Source organism: Notothenia rossii (assembly GCF_949606895.1).
Source record: "Notothenia rossii genome assembly, chromosome: 2".
Lineage (NCBI taxonomy): Eukaryota > Metazoa > Chordata > Actinopteri > Perciformes > Nototheniidae > Notothenia > Notothenia rossii.
In genome coordinates, this window is record NC_136904.1 from 70,165,566 (window position 1) to 70,187,310 (window position 21,745).

At 39.2% G+C, this 21,745-nt stretch overlaps 1 protein-coding gene and 1 long non-coding RNA gene across 3 annotated transcripts in view; one reads left to right on the forward strand and one right to left on the reverse strand.

Annotated features, from left to right (window-relative positions):
• The window catches only part of tmem163a (transmembrane protein 163a), a 42,208-nt gene that overhangs the window by 16,929 nt on the left and 3,534 nt on the right, over positions 1-21,745 (forward strand). The window contains exons 4-6 of the mRNA XM_079663927.1: positions 3,051-3,147; positions 17,665-17,776; positions 21,506-21,647. Of these exons, the coding sequence (XP_079520053.1) occupies positions 3,051-3,147; positions 17,665-17,776; positions 21,506-21,647 (351 nt within the window). The remainder of the gene's footprint in view (positions 1-3,050; positions 3,148-17,664; positions 17,777-21,505; positions 21,648-21,745) is intronic.
• On the reverse strand, positions 12,959-16,272 carry LOC307028688. Of its 2 annotated transcripts, XR_013805073.1 has the most exons (5): positions 15,058-16,272; positions 14,395-14,950; positions 14,170-14,278; positions 13,541-13,783; positions 12,959-13,449 (listed from the first exon to the last, which is right to left on the reverse strand). It is a non-coding gene; the product is annotated as an uncharacterized lncRNA (long non-coding RNA). The 2 variants fall into 2 exon arrangements; XR_013805074.1 differs by having other exon boundaries at positions 14,395-16,272.

Consider the following 21,745-nt stretch of genomic DNA (forward strand, 5'->3'; position numbering starts at 1 on the left):
TTAAAGTGTGATTAATGATACATGAGTGGGGTGTGATGCATTTTGGTTTTGGCTTCTCTCCCTGCATTACATTAAGAGAGTGCTTGCATTAAGTGTTCATCCATCATATGTCATGTGTAAATTTAGATATTTATTTCTGCAACCCCCTGTGATCTTGATAAGCAAAGATGCAAAATTAACCACTATTTTTAATGTTTTGTAATGTTTTCTGATGCTGTCTCATTGACACGATTTAAATAAAAAATTGTATTATTTTCACATTTCTTTGTAATTCGAAGTTGGATCAAATGGTGATGATAAAAGTAGAGGTTGGAAAAACTACAAATGGATTACAATGGAAGAAACCAATATAAAAAGGACATGCAAACTTCATTGCTCTATATAATAGATTATCCATCTAACCCCAATCTATCCGAAGATATTACGTCATTGGGTGTGAACATTCAACTTTTACTAAGATACAAATTTACCGAATAAGGATTAAAGTAAGGATACAATCAATTTCTGATCCTTACCATAAACTGTGAGGAATTCATTGCATGCCTTACAATCCAGTCATTTCATACCAGTGTGTTTTGCTTCTGAAAAAGAAACTATGAACTGTGTGGTTTCATTCTGAAGTCTGTATAATAGAAAATGTGGAAGAACAAAGGACTCATTTTGCAAGGTTGAAACGTTGCATTGCATGTATACTTGTTTCCATATTTCACATCTGTTTTATTTCTGAACCCCCTATTTCAAGGGGATATTGTATCGATAAACAACTCAGATCTTTCAGCTTGTTGATACTATGGGCACTTGTAAATGTCTATAACTATGTAAATGTATCCTGTAAATATAATGTATGATGTCCTTTTACTGTTTTATGTTTCATGTGGAACCTATATGCTGCAGGTCTCCCTTGAAAAAGAGATCTATGATCTCAATGGGACCAATCTGATTAAATAAAGGTTTGAAATGAAATGAAATGAAATTGGGAATTATAATATTTCTGACACCTTTAAGGGCATAGAAGGGAGTGGAACAATACATTTCATGGTCACTTGCTGTTCAGTATGTCACTGTACATCACAGCTAAACAGAAGCCTATAAACCCTTCAGCTGAGTCCATTAACTGGCTGTCAGGTTGCACAGAGCCTTACAACAACAGCACCTCTGCTCCACTCAGAGGTGATAAAGGACTGAGCTGCCACTCTCCATCCAATAATAGAATCAGAATCATGAGCACACAAAAAGTTGTGTACTTAAAATATACCTAAACACATACAACACATATTCCACCCTTGTCTCACTCCCGGACTCTTCGGTAGGGCGCTGGCGTCTTGGTACTAATGCAGAAGACACACTTTACTAATGCACTTTCAGGTAATTCCAATGTAAACCCATTCGCCTCATTATTGGACGCCCAGAGCAGCAGAAGTAAGATTTAAGAGCACAAAAGTCCTCTGAGGGAAAGAAGCAGGGTTGATGATGAATGGTTTAACCAAACACTCAGGGGGGACCACGTTTGGTTCAATCAAAGCTACCTTTACGACGTCAATGAGTAACATGATATTACTGTATTTCCGTAGTTTATTTTACCCAAAACTGCTCCCCGGGCGCCGTTCATAATGGCAGCCCACTGCTCCTAACACTAGGATGGGTCAAATGCAGAGAAACCATTTTGTTATATACAGTAGTACCTGTACTATGTAATGACAATAAAAGTGGAAAAAAAAGATACACATAAAAAGCAATCCTGAGTAGGAATGAGATGCATAAATACACAAAAACAAGAGGGTTAGGGTTGGGTTAGGGTCAGGGATATATATGTTTTTTCTGTAACAGATGTGAACAGGACCCTTAATGTTTGACCAAGTAGGTTTTTGCCCTCAGTTAGAGGAAGGGAAAGCTTTAGAGTTCCTTTTTGTACATCTTCGGCTAATACATATACATAAACAAATTAAGAAAGTATAATAGGAATTAGGCAGGAGACATTCAAGTTACAGTGTGTGTGTGTGTCTAAAAGATTAGGTACAGAGTCAAAAGAGAAAGATATTCAGGGGGTTTATTAACACCCATTTTGAATTAAGATGATGATAATAGATATATATATATATATATATTATCTTTGATGGAGAGTATATTAAGGCTGAATTGATATACAATAGCATTTCAAAAACATTCACCTCATTATCCCGGATATTGTTTTAATGATCCAACATCACAAAGCGCCGCACTCAAATGGCAACTTGTTTATTCTGGTAGCACACAGTGCCCTAAATACAATGTAAACCCTTTTCTGACACACCCAAACACACTGCAACAGTGATACATTTGGTAGTGATGTTATATGCAATATCAGGCACATTTGTATTTTCAATGCTTTTTTCTGCAGGATGATCCATCATGCATTGTGCCAGACACACTGATATATGGCTTATTCGGTCATTAGTCTGTTAAATTAACTTCAATAAATAGTGTAATTGAAGGGATGCATCATTACCACAACACATGCATATGATTTATTATTGATACAAGTCATTTTCAAAAGTCGAAGTATTCAAAGATTCAAAGGCTTTATTGTCATATACACAGTAGCTACAGTGTAGAAATGTTAAGTCCCAAGCTCCTCCAACAATGCAACATAGTTATATAGGACATAAAACAAACAAATACAATTAAAATAGTACAAGAAGAACAGAGTAAAATAGATTAGAATAAATAGTGCAGATTATGTTGGAAGACCAATGTGCACGCACGTAAGGCAGATGAAGTCAACTATAATACATGTTAGGAACTTAAAGGTTCTAGTTGTGTTAACATTGCCAGACGGCAGCAGCCAGGACAGTTTGTTGTTGGGGTGATGGGGGTCTGTTTGGATACACTGGCTGGGATTTAAGGAACAGAATATAAATTGTTAAATAAATTGAAGACAGTTTGGCTGCTCTCGAGTCTTCGTGTTATTGCTTTGGTTCAACTGTATGTAACTTGCCAATTGGCAAGTTTACCAAAGACATGATAGTCACTAAAGCTGACTCCCCTAAACTCTTCTCTCTGTCTGTCTGCAGAGCATGTGTGGTCCTCGGAGTGGTGTTCGTCCTCTCCTCCCTGTGCATCCTTGGAAAGGCCATCCATAATCTGGCTACCAGGGAGCCTCCTGAAGTGGTAAGACACACACACACACACACACACACACACACACACACACACACACACACACACACACACACACACACACACACACACACACACACACACACACACACACACACACACACACACATACACACATACACACACACACACACACACACACACATACACACACACACACACACACACACACACACACACACACACACACACACACACACACACACACACACCCACACACAGCATAGAGAAAAAATCCTTAATGGAGTCGTGCTCATATCAAACAATATCTTATAATTGACGTCCATGCTAAAACAAGAACCATGGTACATTGGTGGTAATTCTTGGCTTCTATGTCTTGTGAGATAAATGCTGTCAAATAGAAAGTTAGATAGAGAATTCATTTCACCAGTTTAAAGATTTTTTGAAATGTTTCAAGCTACTTAAGAGCATTAAATAGATTTCAAACTATGTTCACTGTCAGTGTATTTGTTCATACTACTAGTAGTCAGTGAAGTGACCAAGTATAGTATAAGTATACTAAGTATAGTATAGTCAGTGGCGTTGCGCAATATTTCGGGGCTCCCCCGCAGGTCGGACCATGGGGCCCCGCCCCCTCCCCTAAATCAATAATAGAGTGACATGGGATAGACATCGCGGCCACTTTTTTAAATGTTTTTTTTTTCAGGCATCTTTTGTAAACAGTATAGGTCAGTAGGAACTTTCTGTATAAAGATACATCTGATTTAAACAGTATAGGGTCAGTAGGAACTTTCTGTATAATATACATCTGATTTAATACTAGAACCGCCAGAGGTCGCTGTATACCTAAAACCGCCAACGGGTAAAATGTACCCGCTATTGATTTGCAAGGTACAATGTTCTTTTATTTATCATACAGAACAGTGAGTTTTGATCGCACAGGGATGAAACTTATACCAATAGAATCTTTGGACTCTCAGCTTTTCATATGATATAGGTTGTGCAGATAGCATGAAGTTTAAAATATCGCTAAGAGTGCTGATTTAAACGCTTGGTGTTAGACTTGTGTTTTGTTTAGGTACAAATCTCTTTATCTCTCTATCTATAACTATCTATCGATCTATCTGTAATGTTCTGTTCTATGGACATATAATTGTCTACATAAACAGACTACGCGGACTACTTCTCTCATTCCGAGTGTCCATCTTTATTCAACTGGCACGTAACCTGCACACATGCATTACGTCCTCAACGTGAGCTCAGTCATCCAAGATCTTGTATTCTCCAAGATGTTAAACTATCTATAACTATCTATCCGTCTATCTCTCTCTCTATCCATCTATCAATATATCTATCTATCTATCTATATATCTATCTATATATCTATCTATCTATCTATCTATCAATCTATCTATCTATCTATCTATCTATCTATCTATCTATCTATCTATCTATCTATCTATCTATCTATCTATCTATCTATCTATCTATCTATCTATCTATCTATCTATCTATCTATCTATCTATCTATCTATCTATCTATCTATCTCTCCCTCTCCATCTATCTCTATCTATAAGGAACTGCAGTAGACAAAAGGCGTTGCTAGAGCAACACGTCATGTTTTACGCTGCATTTTCTATGAGGTAAATATTACCCGCTGGCGGATATAGGTATAAATTGCTTTTTTTTGGGCGATTTTTTCAATCTGACTTCATATTGACAATTGTTAACAACAGAGGGTGCTACATAACACACTTTCAGGAAAAGTCACGGACTGGGAGACTTTAATATGTTATTGAAAAAAAGTTACATACAATCAAAAAACAGCTGCGGGTAAAATTTTCCCGTTGGCGGTTCTAGTGTTAAACAGTAAGGCCAGTAGGAACTGTATAATAATATACATCTGATTTAAACATAATTGACAAATACAAACAAGTGGCTGTGTATTTTTTGTAACATGAAGGTATATTGTAGAACGTTATAGCCTATCATCATTGGAGTTCACACAACGGAACGGTTCACATATATATAACATTCTGTATAAAAGAAAAGTAGCCTACAAAAAACAAATAAATAAAACACATCCTATAGGCTACATAGAGGATGCAATCAGGAGCTGCTTTGTAGGCCTATTATTTTATACGAGCATGTCTCCTGGCATTCTTCTGCTCAAAGTCCTGTATAACAGTCTTTAAATCTATACTGCGCGCGCGTCGGCTATCAATACTAAGGACTGCTAACCCAGACAGTCTCTCTTGCGACAATGTGCTCCTCAAATATGACTTTATTAATTTAAGTTTTGAGAAAGATCTCTCAGCACTGGCAACAGTCACAGGTATAGTTAAAAACAATTTCAGTGCTGTGGCAACATCGGGGATACTTGGCAAAATGGACTGATTTTCAATGAGCAGGGTTTGTGCAAGGTCTTTGATTGTTCCACGCTCAATTTTCTTTATAGTAGGACTAAGAGCATTACGGAGGGACAGGATCTGGAAAGCAAACTCGGCTGACAGGTCGTCTTTATACTGGCCTGATAAAGCACTTGCGGACTCAGACAGATCCTTGTCTGTTGAGCGCAAAAGTTCGCGGGGAAGCAGAAAAGAATATCGCTGTGCAACTTCGCTCATTCCAACAAATCGATTTTTGAGTTGAGCAACGACAATATCGATATTTGTGTAAAATACCGCCACTCTAAAATGCTCCCCTGGGTCTTGGAGCCGCTGGTCCTCGCAAAGCTCTGAAAAGTGCCTCTTTGTGCGCCTTGTGCGTCCGTCTTTGAAGAGACTCTGGACACCCCATGAGGATGCCAGGTCTTGCGCGTGCGCTTTTAAGCCATCAAACTCTCCTCGGAGTTGGGCAAGTGTATCGGTTGCGTTACCAAGCATTGCTGTCGCCTGTAAGAGGTCCACGTCTTTGCGCTGGAGAGCTTGGGACACAATGTTGACTGTTTCAAGGACCTTGCCCTGTATTACAGTCATTAAAACAAACTCAAAGCTCTCCATGGCCTTTTTCAAGCCAGTCGCCTCGGCACGTTCCTCGCTTTTTTTGGAGAGCAAGTCTATCTTAGTTAGCACTTGCATAATGTCAGCATAACGGAACTGCAATGATTGGACGGCGTCTTATCTTGATGCCCATCGTGTCGGGCATAGTCTCTTCAGTGTAGGCTGGCCAGCCTTGGGCACTGAGAGGTGTGTTTCCAAAAGCTCCCATCGTTTGATGCTTCCACTAAAGAATACATATAGCCTTTCAACAGTGTCGTAGAAGTCTTTTATCTCAGATATATATTTTGGCATGCGTCATTGAGTAGAAGGTTTAAATTGTGCGCAGCACAATGAATGTACACTGCGTTGGGCTCTTTATCCCTTATGCGTTTTTGTACACCGGAGTAGACGCCACTCATATTGCTAGCCCCGTCATATCCTTGTCCGCGGCACTTCCCAAGTAGTATCCCCTTTCTCTCCATCGATTCGAGAATTTCTCTCTCTAGACCTGCAGCAGTTTGGTCTGTGACTGCATGGAAGCCCAAAAAACTTTAGTTTATTTTCACCTCTGTAGGGTTTCCATTTTCATCATTTGCTATAGTAACATATCTGAACACTTGACTCAGTTGGTCTACTTTTGAAATGTCCTGGGTAGTATCCATAGCAGAAGCCCTCCTTTTTGACGCAGCGGTCCAGACATAGACATCAAACGGCAAAAACATATTCAGTGTGCAGTTCCTTTGGCATTAGGGCAGGGATATCTAGATTCTTTCGAAGGTTTAACATAATGAATTGTGCTACTTTTAAAGCAAGCAACGATGTTTTCAAATCTGTAATCAAAGAGGTCCGCAAAAACGCTATCGACCAATCAGATTGCTTGATTTGACTTGTCAGTTTTTATGCTCATTATATCACAGCTAAGGGGCGTGGTTCGGCCCGACGCAAAGCGGAGTGTCGACAACCCCCTTAGCTGTGATATAATGAGCATATATCACGGCCTGAAGTGAGCTATTGCTTAACTATATATACTATACAGTAGTATAAGGTGTTAATTTAGAATTTTAAAACTGAATATAACTGTAAAATAATGTATTTGTATCACGTTTTGCAGTTCTGTAAGGGCAAGGTTTATCTAATTAATAAGTTATCTTTGATAAAAGAAAATGTATATATTTTCAATGATTGCAAATGCCATGACAGTCTAGTAGTTTATACCTAACCTTGGACTTTGTGATAGCCTACAGTATTTTAAGACAAAGACATAGCTCATTTGCTCCTCGTTTTTCCATCAACATTTTGACATCTTATTTATGAGAACAGTGGCAAACAGGTGCATGTGTGTGTTTTTTGACAAGGTTGCACTGAGTATGATAATTGAGCATTGAGTTACATATGGGCTCATTGAGCACATCTACACACAGAGCAATACAAAAAAACACACACATCATTTATGGTTTGGAGCGTGTGTCTTTTAATAGCCTCCTGCTGTAGCTGCTCTGACGTCAGAGTTTTTGTCTCAGTCCCCCTGACTATTGTTCTCTTTTTTCTCTTTGATACAGACAGGCACATACAGTACATGCACACACATTTAGTTTCAACACTTCACTTCCCTGTCCACATCTCTCTTGAAGTGTTAAGACTGCGAATTAGGTCCCAAAATAGTCTCATGTTTGTGTTGCCGGGGCACGGCCCGACTATAACATGGTCACACTGTTTGGGGAGTGCCCGTCGCATCTTTTTCAGCTCTGTGCTTTGAACCCTCCTATTTGGGTTTGTAAATGATTTAACATCCACCATCTGTCCATTTCAATAACCAGTGAAGCCAAGAGACATGAATACACTCCAAAATAACAAAGCTCCTCTTTAAAATTCCTAGCCTTGTATTTTCAAAGCTGTCAGATGCATTTTTAGATTTTGTTATAGATCCAGCAGCTCTATCAAAAACAAACATATCTCAGTGTTTTACTGTTAACAAAATTCATTTCACAGTTGAATTGAGCACAGCCTTCAGTTGAGACAAAATGTTGGACTTATTGGCCTATTTAGACTTTTAAAAACCATGAGGCGGAGCTTTGCCTGTGGGATTTTCTAGAAAATGCCTTAAAATGCTTTTGTCTAAACTTGAAGCAGCAGAAATGTGGTCGTTTGTTTTAAACCTTTTGGCATAATGATAAAGCAAATATATGCTTTTCAGTATTTTTTGCAAATGTTGCACTGTTCTGTTTATCGGCCCAAACAACCAATGTTAAAAGGACATATTATGCTAATTTACTTCATATTCATATTTGTATTTTCTGCCTTTACTGTGACATGTTAACATTACTAATGTTCAAAAAGCTCTTTATTTTTCTAATACTGCCTGTGCTGCAGCACCTCTTTTCACCCTCTGTCTGAAACCAGAGCCCATCTTCTCTGATTGGTTAGCTGGCTGTCTCTGTTGCGACAGGTTAACTTCTTAGAGTTGTGTCGGAAATGTCTCACACCAAACCCTATCACTACAATGTGTCGGAGAGCTAGCCAATAGAAGCGCAAGTGATGTCATAATGTTACGGAAGTAAACAAAGGAGTCCAATCGAGTCGTTTCAAGCGAGGGGGTATGGGCATGAGAGAAACTCCCTCTGGCATGACCTTTCTGAATGTAGCCTTTAGCAGACTGTTTACATGCATGAAAACCTATAACACACTACAGTTAAGGGAAACCCCCAAAAGCATAGGACCTCTTTAACTGTACAGATGTAAGCACACTATCTAGCATTGGATGCACCAACCTTCGCATACACCTTCTCATTTTCTTTCATTTTTCCTCTTCTTGCTGTATGTTTATGAAGCAGATTAAATCAATGTTATGATGTGGGGCTGATCTTGGTACATTTGCACCTCCTTGCTCCCAATTGCATCTTTAATTGCAAATGTACTGGGTCTAGCCTTCCCATATTTGGTCAAAATATCTACCAAAGCTTAGTATACTTAAATAAATTAACTAGCTTCAAGAAAAAGGTAGCAAAAGACCAAAAGAAGATTGAAATGCACAGCATGAGTATAAATACTGTTTAGAAAGAGTTTTTTTTACAATACATTCCACAAAGGGAGGATCTAAAGATTAAGAATAGATATGGGTTAGGTAAGGAGAAAACAGGAAGAAATTACATTGGATGTGAAAAACTATAAATATCTGTTCCAGACAGTAAATGTGAGTCTTTTTTATCTTCTTTAAGTGTATGTTTGATTGTGTAAAAATGATTCAGTGAGGCCCCTTTGACCACAAATCTAAAGCCGAGAGACTGAAGTTGGTAGAGAAGCGAGCAGAGACTGTGTTTGATGCTCCACTGCCATTATGTTAATAGAAACTGGAGTGTTAGGTCTCAAAGGAGCACCAGCATGAGCCCATTACCTCTGTCCGTCTCTTTTACATTCTCTCTTTTCTTCACCAGCCTTTCAACTTTCTTTGAACAGTATATTCTCTTTTAATCTGGGCTTCTCTGTCTTTACCTGCATCAGATTGATTATCAGTTTGTCTATCCGTAACAGTCTTTCGACGGCTACTGGGTTTGGCTAGATTTTGTAAGGCAAACAAGGTGAAGAAAGTTTATTTAAATAGCACATTCTAACAACCAAATTCAACGTGCTATACAAAAACATTGTAAGCATCAAGAGCTAAATAAACACCTTTTAAAATGACATATACATACGAAAACACAGCCACATATAAGAAAAAATAAAACAAGAAAAAAACAAGCTCGACAAACTTCAGGGATTATATAGTTAGCCAACTGTCACTCTCGCAGAGTTAGTTTGTTTCATTATTGCAAGCGTTAGTATATTTGAAATGAGCTACGTTAGCTAGCTAGCATACAGCATATCTGCAATAATATCGGAAGGAATCATGACATCACAATGTTAAAGCATCTACAATTTTAGGTTAGTTTCCAGTGAGTGAAGGTTTACCAATTTACCAATCGCCAAGCATCAACAAGCACTACAGCCCCAGATTAGGGCACTGGGGGTATTAGGTCTCAAAGGAGCCATTACCTAAGAAAAACTAGACAAGAAGGTATAAAATACAAGAACAAACATTGCTTTGTTTGAAATCAATAATTATTTGACTTAATAAGGGGCAACAGAAAAGTATTTAACACTATAGAGTATGAAGAATATTTTAATCTCAATATCTGCCATTTATAAGGTCTCTCTTTTTCCTTTCCTCACTTCCTCATTCATTATCTTGTTCTACTCTCTTTCTGTCCCCTACCCCTTTCCTTGTTTCCTCACCCCTCTTCCTTCATTTCACCCAACAACTTCATAGTTTGTCTTACTCCATTACCATGTCTTCTTTCACTGATTTATTGTTTTTTGTGTCGTATTTTTGTCATTTGTGTCTCATATTTTTTCCATTTGTATTTGTTTATGTTCTACCTTTGGTTTCTGGTGTGTGGCTGAAATATATATTTTCTCTGTAGTCTTCATTACACAGAAGTCTGTGGTGGTTTAACATGTGCTCTAACGTTTGTATCTGCGGAGCAGCGTGTGACAGGAAGGGCAAGATAAGGATTATAGAAAGGGAGAAAAATTGAATTTTTAAGAAGGACAAATTTAAAATCTGCAGGCTGAATATGATGTCTGTTTCTGGGCTGATGGCGCCATTGATTCAGGGATGAATTCTTCTGAGATATTCTCTGGTTCCCTTTAAATTTAACAGCCAAACATTAATAACAGCAGCACACTGAGAGTACTGTTACATCTTGCTACCTTGAAATATCAGGCCATAAAATCACATTGCGCAGACAGAGGGTGGAGAAAATCTGGAATCCTGATTCGCGTCACGTCCCGGGTCGCTGCTCTCATGGCAGGCTGTCTGTGTCGAGTGCCTGATTAAACACACAGAGCTGAGATTGGCTCTCCCTGCCAATGTGAGGGTGGAGAGAAGGCAGCACACACTGATGCAACACATAGAGTACTAGCATGCTGTGACACACTTGTTTGTTCTCTGATCTTGAGCTCAGAGAGTTTTTCGCAATAAACAAAGCTAAACAATCTGAGAAGTACTCGCCAGTAAAATGCAAAAAAGTGTCCCTTGTTTGCCCCTTTATTCTGTTGAAAAAAATACAGCATGGATAGAGTGTTCCACAATACTGTAAAGCAGAGAGAGTACGGTTGACAACTGCGATATTCTGACATAAGAAGCAGTCAGCCAATGAAGGATATGTAGACGTGTGAAATTAAAGCCTCTATCTAATTTAAGTGTAATGGAAGTGAAAACGATGCAAGGGAATAATAAGTGTTTAGCTAACCCGCGAATAAAGAGCTCAAACTGAAAGCTAGTGCATTTTGGTTTGCTTGACGATATATTGTGTGTGCTTGTGTCACAGAATGGTTTATACAAAGCCTAGGTTAACCATTCTGCAATAATCGACAGAAGTACCCTAAACCTGCATTCCTTCTCATGGCCAACAGGGGACAACTTCACTGGTTGCAAAAATATGTCTAATTGTGTAGAAGTCTATGAGAAAAATGACTCAACTCACTAAAGTTACCTGATGAGATTTGATATTGGTATTTTCAAGTCTTATTCACTAAAGCAGGAAGTTAATATCTTTAGTTATTGTCCCATGTAAATTAGGCAAAGAAGCAGCATATGCTTTATAGCGTGACTACCATGTGAATCACGAGTCACTACCATGAATCGTGTCAATCAGGTTGGACTAGAGGCTATGGATTAGGTTATCCAATCCTGACAAAGAGTGTCAGGCAAATAAAGTGAGTGGATGAACCATGACCATGCAGTGCCTTGACTAAATGCAAACTATTACCATATCTGATTTTAGTACGTTGCGTCTAGAACTTCACCAACAGATGGAAGTATATGGCATATTGGAAGTCCAACAAGAACACTTGCAGATCAGCCTCAAACTAGAACTTGTGAAAGGATTTAAACCCAATATACATCCACCCAGCGGATTTGTTTTAGGAAGTATTGTTGAAAGACTTTAGAATTTCAGGAATTCTACGCAATCAAATCCCACCGAAGGACTGTTTCAATGTTCAATACCCTTAACATTCTAACAAGTCCTTTGTTCAGATCATTTTAAGGATGCTAGTGCCCCCTTGCTCCTAAAACACTAACACTCCAATATGTACGATGCATTTCCTGTCGCCAGAAACAAGTGAATTTTGCCAGGACATTTTCTGGTATTTAACATCAGCAGTCTACCAAAATCTGTTTCTAAACAAATCTGACATAATAAATAAGTCACTAATATTAGTTCTAGAAGGTCTAGTTTAAAAGCATTTGTATTTTTTCTCCATCTATATTAAAAACACAAAAGACCCAAGTCTGGTGAAGCAGGGTAAAGTCTGTCAAAAACAAAAGTTTGGTTATTCTCTCATGTATCTTGTATAGTCCCATTTTCTTTTGTTCTCTTACTTTCTCTGTATCACAGGGCTCTCAAGTTTTGAACAGAGTTCAGAGTGAGATTTTGACAGTGGCGGGGCTTTGGGTGGGGACGGTGGTCTTATCTGATAAATGACACATAAATTCATTCAAATAAAAACATATTTACTTCATTCTTAGTGAAGGGATGTGTGTGTGTGTGTGTGTGTGTGTGTGTGTGTGTGTGTGTGTGTGTGTGTGTGTGTGTGTGTGTGTGTGTGTGTGTGTGTGTGTGTGTGTGTGTGTGTGTGTGTGTGTGTGTGTGTGTGTGTGTGTGTGTGTGTGTGTGTGTGTGTGTGTGTGTGTGTGTGTGTGTGTGTGTGTGTGTGTGTGTGTGTGTGTGTGTGTGTGTGTGTGTGTGTGTGTGTGTGTGTGTGTGTGTGTGTGTGTGTGTGTGTGTCAGTGTTTTTTGTTGTAGGTGTTGGTGGCAGTTTTTGAGGCCTTCAGCACTGGGGTTGGTGGCTCCCATCAGTTTGGTTCCAGGCCTGCCATCTTCCCTGTCATGATGGAGGACAGTGTTCCATCTAGGGCCAAGCTGTTCCTAGTTTTTGTCTTGTTCAGTCCAACCATTGAGAAAACCCTCTCCGCGTCGACATTAGAGTGAGGGAGCACTAGAACGAGTTGAGCTATTTTAGTGAGCCTCCCAAACTGGCTCAAACCGGTCACCTTTAAAAAAAAAAGGAACCAAGAGACTCTATTACTCAAATGCTTTGCTTTTTATTTCAATTGATTATGTGTATGTCATGTGGTGCCAAATATTTCTTACCTTGCACTTGATGGAGGACATACTCCCACAAAACTTCTCAACATTAAAGGTGGTGGAATCTTGGGGCATGGGGATATCCATCAGCTGATATTCCAGGAACTCCTCAGACACCTTGTCCTGTTCCTCCGGCCCATGGAAAGGTAGTAGTTCCTGAAATCTAAAAAGAGCACCATGTGTAAAGAACTGATTAATGTAGTCAATCAAAGTATTGAATGTGTTGAAATCCTGGAAAATGTGGAAACCCTTACCTGTCTATAAAGTATAGGGCATCTTCCACCCCACACTCAGTCCTCTGCTGCACATCCACACATCTTGTATTCCTCAGAAGAACCTCCTTCAGAGGGAGTTTATTGATGCCATACTCCACAGCCTTGACCAGAAATGCCAGTGTGCCTGTTGGAATAGCTGCACCTCCTGAGGTGTGATGTCTCCAGCCTCAAGGAGCCTATTGAGGGTAGCTCTGGTGGTGAAGCCAACATTTAGTTTTTCTCCTACCAGACAGAGAACAGAAAGAGATAGAGAAGCAAATTAAGTCCAGGTAGTTTCAACAATATGCATCAGGTAGAGACAGGGATTTCACTTGGCAATTTAACTCAAAACTAGACAAACAGTTAGCGTATAGATTCAGTCTGTCTAGTTTTGAGCACTATGTGCACAATAAGTGCAAGTGGTTGAAGGTATTCCTCTATGTAAGCATACAATTTTACCCATACTGTAAACTACACAAGCATGGTATGCCTAGTGCCTACACACATTTATGCTTTTTAACAGCCATAACAGAGATATCACCCAACTCGCCCAATAACAACAATCTTCCCAAAAAGTATATTTGAGGTCAATGAGAATACAGGTGTATCTCCTTATATGAAACTTTTACCTGGCAGTTGGTTTAGTGGGTCCTTGTAGAGGATGTCATGGACTTGTCGGCCCTGTAGTGCTGACGGCTTCATGAACCTCGCACACAGTTTCTTGATGAACTTTGTCATCTGCAAATTTGTAGTTCATAAAACATTTCCATGTATTACTTGAAAAAGGACATATCAGCCAATTCAAGCAGACATACTGTATTTGGCAGCAGGATGGCCTAACCCTTGCATTTTACCTCTCCGTGGAGCTGAAAGATGGAAGACCTTTCTCTCTGGAGGAGAAGGTTCAGTAGGGTGAACACTGGCAGCGTCGCTTGATAGAAGAGTAGGTAGACTTCAGTCAGGGGGTTGGAAAATGCATCCACCAGCCTTCTAAATCCTGGTTGTTTCTCATCTGTAAATAAACACAGTCAGTGCTCAAAAGTACACATTTAGTCTGGTGTAATGCACCTGTATTACTGTCAATGAAACAAACAACATACTTAAAGACTTAAAATATCTGGTAAGTGGCCCATACTATCGCAGAATTCGTGTGATGCACCTCTCCAGGGTTAACCATCGCACTGACATGTGCAGCAGCATTTCCATGTACTCGCTCTCATGGAATTCACAAAATTCCGGAAAATATAAAACATAACATCAACAGTAAACAAATTAAAAATGTCTGCATTTTGTTGTATAACAGTAGAGCTGGTTGAATCACAAACCTGCCAGGTAACCTTTATGGTTGGTGCTTCCTTTAAACCAGTACCCAACATCCACGGTCAGATCCTCTGGATCAAATCCGGATATCTGCAATACATGAATTCAAGTATCTATTGCAACACTATCAGCAAACTGTTTTACATGGCATTGGGTTTAACGGATTGGTAATATAGAGTGTACATGTTTGAACTTACTTCCATAAACTTCTGCCCCGCATGTTTGGCAGTGTTGTGGATGATATGACAGGGGCATCCATGGATGTAAATACTGCCATTTTCCTTCAACATTCTGGCTGAGATTGAATTTCTGGCACCTGTATTTACAGGGGCATTGTCAATAAAGAGACCTACACAATTTCTCCAAGGGATGTCATTTTCCTGCAAGTTGTCATTGATTTAAGTGTAGATCACTTCAGCGGTGCCACAGCTCCGCCCACTGGTGGTGGACATATCAAGGAACCTGTGCACAACTTTGTTGGTGTCAAAAATTCTGACAGTGAGAGGATTCATCTTCTCTAGATCTGTAACAATAAGGACCATAACTAAGACAATATGTTGTTCAAATTGTATGAGTGCATGTAGAAATAGATAAAAAATAAGTACTAATTACTGAAAGTAGTTGTTAAGCACATACCAGTATCATTCGAGCCATCTGTGACAAGTGTGAAGGGATTCTCTCTCATCTTCATCACCAGTTCCTTCTTAAAATGAGCTGCCACTGCTTCATTTATGAGGCACGTTGTTTTTGTGCTTGCGCTCTTAAAGCCCTGAGATGTAGGGGAGTCTCTAAAACATTCTTTGTACAAGGGGCTGAAATGGTCAGCAACGGCAAAGGGAACATTGTGCTGCACCATTGCAACAGCAACCTTCACCTCAGCCCTCCTGGTCTGCAACAGAAAAAACTGATTACATACCTCATAACCTTAAATACGTTTTCAAGGTAATATGAGCATCAATTTGAAGAGAAATATAATTCATCAAACATTGCCGCCAGCTTTTTAGTTTTCCTGTGCTACACTGTACTGTATGTACCTTGGCCTCTTGTACACTCATGCCTCCAACAGAAGTTTCTAGCACGTAGAACTGTGCAATACTGCTGACTGAGTTGAGACTGTTCTTTGGCCCGATGTCCCTTGCCTTCCACATGCCTGCTTGTGTTCCTCACGCCTTGATGAGCACAGGAGTTCTCTTGTCTGCACACTGAGCACCAGTAGAAGGAGCTGGTGGTTCCCATTGTAATGAATGGCCATCGAGTTGACCACTCCTTCTTAAAGGAACACCTATATGTGGCTGCTCCACATAATCCTCTCCTTTTCTCTGTTTTCAATGGGTTCTCCCCAGTCTCCTCCACTGCCTCCTCTACCTCCTCCACAGTCTCCTCTACTGCCTCCTCTACTGCCTCCTCTACAGTGTCCTCTGACCTGGCCACCTTTTTAGGGAGCTGATTGTTTTGAAAGCACGAAAGAATGCTTAGTTGCCTCTTTCCTGACATCTTTGAAAGACAAATGCAATAATTATTAATATGCTTTGTTTTCTGATAAAATATACACACACTCACGCCAGGGATGGAAATGAACACCAACCATCAGCCAAATGCTGGTAAAACATAAGAGTGGCTGGTAGATTTTAAATACATAATACAAATGTACCATTGGTTTACTACTGAATGGCTGGTAGAATTTCCCCAGTGGCTGGTAAATGTTCATGTGTTTTGAAAAATTAATTTCCAGCCATGGCGCGCGCGCACACACCGGGAAAATAGGAGACACAGGGACAGTCCAACAAGGGAGCAAATAGCCTTGGTGCTTACTACAATAAAAATAAAAACAATGATAATAATAAATAACAATAATAATCATTATAATAAGTTAGTGTAGGCGCGAAATTCCGAAGAAAACAAGTGTCAGAATAGCTGCTGAAATTAGCTAGCAGGGATTCAACCGGCTAGCTAGGCTAGTTCATGCATACTCTAGTCTAGTCAGTCAAACTGTTAGCTAAAAGCTCCCTGGACATATATTCCATAACAACGGAAATCAATGATGAGATGACTTACTGTACTGAAAATATGGTCTTCTCCCACGTCGAGCAGTCTGTAGCCACGCAAAATGTCAGTGAGTGACTATGTGACAGCCGTCCTCTTGGTTACTCTTCAGCGAGCGTCTTAATCATTGGAATGGAATCAGAATGTAATGTTGTAGCGGAATGTCTAAATCCTACCCGGATACAGCCATGTTATTTTCTAATCGGCTGTTCGACAGCTTACATTCTTTTGATTGGTTGATGCGTGGCTACAGTGATTCTGTACTAGTTTGTTTACAAAATTGCTGCTCAACTTGGTGGGCGGTACCCTGGAAAGAAATCTCTGCGTGAGAAATACAAGGTCTGGCGTGTGAGCGTGTGAATAGAGTGAAATGCGTGTGTCTCACGCCAAATGTGTGAGATTTGAGAGCTCTGGTATCAGTACCCCCTGTTGGCCCTGTGAAATCTGTTAGAGAGACATGTTGGGGTCAAGTGCTGTTTTTTTGCTGAAACTTAAAAACACCAGACCCTCACATCACTTAGAGGCGACATCTGAATGACCTTGGCTTGATGCACCAAGTCAAGCCTGTATATATATTATTTATGGTTGTGAGCTGAGGAAAGCTTGGTGGTTGGTTCTTTCTGACTGATGTTGTTGGTGCTTTTGACTGTTTGCTCTACAGACAGTTTGTAGCTTTCTCTCTGTTTGTTTCCACACACACGGTTTACCAGAAACTAATCATTCAAATAATGTTCCATGTTCTCTCTCCTGTCTTTCCACAGGACGACTTCCTCTACAGTGTGTCTATAGTGAGCGGAATTACATGTGCTGTGCTAGCTGTGGCCAAGTTCATGCTGGGAAGGGTGCTGACTAGCCGGGCACTCATCACTGACGGTAGGGTACACAAGCAACCGCACACACACATAAATAAATGAAAAGTTCCCCAATTTAAGAGGTCTTAACAAAGCGTGTAAAATTGGCAAAGGAAATAGAATTTTACTCAATAAATGCCAATGAAAACTCTCTGGTGTTACATCTCTCATTGGTGATTTCTTTAGCCTTTAGTGTTGAGGATCAATGTCTGTGTCTCTCTTCTGCTAATGAGAAGTAGTTCAACCAGAACAGACTTTCCTGCTGTGGCAATATTTGTTTTCATGGAGAAAAAAAAATCCTTAAAAATGTACTTTGCATTTACGGAAGTGGGGAAGTTAACAGGGGATAGAGTTGAATAATCCTATCTATTGAGCGAGACAAAAACATGCGTAAGAGTGGCAAAATATATTTTGTATCATACTGCTTACTTACGAAAAACTAGAAATATTTCAATGTAAAAGTACAAAATGTCGCTGTCTGTAACTTTGTAACGCCATCATTGTCATAAATCAATGCCATTGGTTACCCTTTTTGAGTCTTTGTTGGTTTTCACAATACTTAACCAATGAAAAGTATTCAAAAGAGCTGTCGATTAAATCTTGTAACTCCATTAGATCTTTCAACCGTAGAGAAAAAACGTCACAACTAGACCTTGGTTATTCACTAACTTGGTGCAAAAAGCAGGGCCGAAGGTAGAACGTTTCTTCTGACTTAGGGTTTTTCCACACTTTCATATTGAACCCAAAACATTTTACACCTCTCACTGGATGGGGTCCACGCCTGACCCTGGGATTAATCTTAATGTATCTGGATTAGTTTGAGAGGATTCCCTCGTTGGACATCCCACTCTAACAGCATAGCTAGGAACCTAAAGTACTGCAATGCAGACAAGATCGTCGTTGTTCTAATCGATTAATGATACAAATCTCGACATTTGCTGGTTAATTGGGGTTGTTTTTTTAACCAATCATTATTTGATGAAGTTATCAAAATAAAAAGTTAGAATGCCATAATGTTTATAAATTATTATTGGTTTTTACTTCTTTTGCATAGACTTGTTAAACTGTTAAACCCGGCTGCGGGCTTTTCTCTCGAGCCTCTGAATTAGTCATGAGCGAAAAAATGCTAACGCACAGAACTCACGGTAAAAATACTTTATTACTTATCAGATCTGCACAAACAAGATATCAAATGAAAGTTGATATTCCACAGATTCTAGAGGTATAAGTATCATCACTGTGCAACCAAAACTCAGGCCAGCATAGGCAAACCCAGACAACACACCACGTAGCTTTACGGAGCCAAAACGGCAAATATGTCTTACCTTTGCTGTTTTTCTGATCAAACGTTGTGTTCAATGGCATTAAAATGATTTAAAAAAACGCTGCTGAAGTTTAATCCAATGTCTCTGTGTCCCTTTAAAATGATTACTGATAATCCATCATCATATTTATGGCTATAACCTAGTTTTCGGTTTTCAGTTTTCAGAGCGTAACATAGCTTTCGGTTTGGGCAAGCTGCGTGCGCATCCCTCTCATTCCACAATGGTAACGTGTAGGTGGATTTAGGACCTCCCCCTTCGTTTCCATTGGCTGTAACGATTCAAAAGAGGTGTCAATCATCAACATCGACCGAGGTGGGCCAGAGATTTGGCAAATCCACCCAAATGACCCCAGAAGCGGTTGTTTTTTTGCTAAACCTCTCTAAAAAGGTCAAATTACACTTGTTTTGCATCAATCTTGATACAGGGTACTTATTATATGTTATAGTTTGGATTCCTAAAACTTTTAGTCTACTAACCCATCATTCAAGGGTGGTTTTCACTATAAGTAATGGGTTTTCTTTGGACGGACACTATAATTTAAATGTATTCACTATGTTCAATCTGACTTTACTTTAAAATAAAAAAGATCTATATTGATTCTGACTGTTCTATATCCAGCTCAACGGGTTTATCATTGCTTTGAGAAAAAAGATTATTAATTTACCCCTTTTAGAAGTTAAGTTATAGTCATTTGTTCTGTGAATGTCATTTTCGAGCCTGCATTCTAGAATTTAAGTCGGTCCAGAACTAATTCTTTGAAATGTAGTGTGGCAGATTTATAAAGTAGATTAACATCAAAAGACTGTTCCCTAGTCCTGATCTATGTGTAAAGAGCCAGGGTTTATTTGAACCTAACGCCAAAACCACAAAACAGATTTTGCGTGTATTTTTCTGTTACAGAGAAAGTTGTTCTTATAATAACTTGATTGAAAGAAGAGGTCATGACCATCTGGCTGCTAGACACGTGCACATGAACAAAAGCACAGCGTACACACACTGCTATTCCCAGGTCTCAGAAAGCACAGGGCATCAATCCAATAAACCTTAGGTTGCTGATTTTAGAGACTGGATTTATTTCCCACAAGACCATACACTTACTGTGGGCGAGATAATAACCTACTGCAGTAGCTTTCACACAAGGAGAAATGTAATTATAAAAAATGCATAAGCCCCTATTTGGGGTAACTCAAATACAGTAAACGCATTCTAGAATGATATAGCCAGGAAAGTTCTTGTATGGAAAAGTACAATTGGTCTTGATAGAGTTTCATGAATGTTCTAATACAACTTTCGTATTTGTGTGGTAAATGGGGGGGAAATAGCTAGTCAGGTTCTATGCAAAGGATTTAAGAATAAATTAGCCTTTTAGCACCTTAAAAGTTGTATGACAGGCAATCTCACGAGGACGATGGAACTCCAGAGGGACAATGGCTGACAAATAAGATCCAAGATTTAACCCTCTGTAAAACTACAATTGATCTTCTTACCCCTAACCCTGACCCCAACCCTAACCCTTACACTTGCACTGTTGTAAAGTTCAACCAATTGAGAAACAACATGTTAAAGGTCATCTATTATGCAAAATCCACTTTTTCATATATTTTTTACATCAACATGTGTCCCGTCTGTGTAAAGAGATTCTGAATGTTTCAGGAAAAAAGATTTGCTCACTTTTTGTTCTGATCCATTTATATAAAAACCTGTCTGAAAATGAGCTGATCAGATTTTGGCCACTTTATGATGTCATAACGATTTTTTTGGCTTGTGTAACCATTAGCCAATCACCAACCAAGGTAACTCCCCCCCTTAACACCTGAATCTCCTCCTAGAGCACCATTGAGTTCTTTGTAACCAAATATCTCTCAGAGGGACATGGGGAGTGGCTCCTTATTTTCATCTAAAGTAACAGACAGAGAATCAGCACTTTTGAAACAGGGCTGAAACACGGGGGATTATGGGATGCTACAATGATCTGTTTGGTATTTGTAGCCAAACACTTCAGAGAAATGTTTTGTATATATCTGAGACCTATAATATATTGATAAAAAAAGTATAATAGGGGACCTTTAAAGGTTCTGGTGGGCTGTTTCCCACTGTTTCCAGTCTTTATGCCAAGCTAACCGGCTGCTTGCTGTAGCTTCATTTCTACTGTGCAGTCACTAGAGCAGCATGAATATTCTCGTCTAACTCCAAATAAGTTCCACATTCCACACCAGTTGTTTCATTATAATTTAAAAGGCATTTATTCTAAGTCCAAATGCAACCTTTCAACATTATTAAGGACGCATTTCTCATTGTGAAAGCATTTGTGTTTTGTTTTTCCAAGTGAAATGTTGTTTCTTTTTATGTTTGGGAACTTATTATCCGGCCTTCTTCTGATTCAGTACTTCTAGATTACATTTTCCACACCTCTGTGTTTTTTTCAGGGTTTAACTCTATTGTTGGTTCTATCATGGGATTTTCCATTCTGATCAGCGCTGAAGTCTACAAGGATCACGTTGACGTCTGGTTTTTGGATGGCACCCTCGGAGTTCTCATTGGACTCATCATTATGGCCTATGGCATCAAGTAAGCTAAAAATAATAATAATATATTATTATAACTAATATAAATTATTTCATAATTTATATTAGGCCTATCCATATTTTGTCATTCCTGCTGAGTGC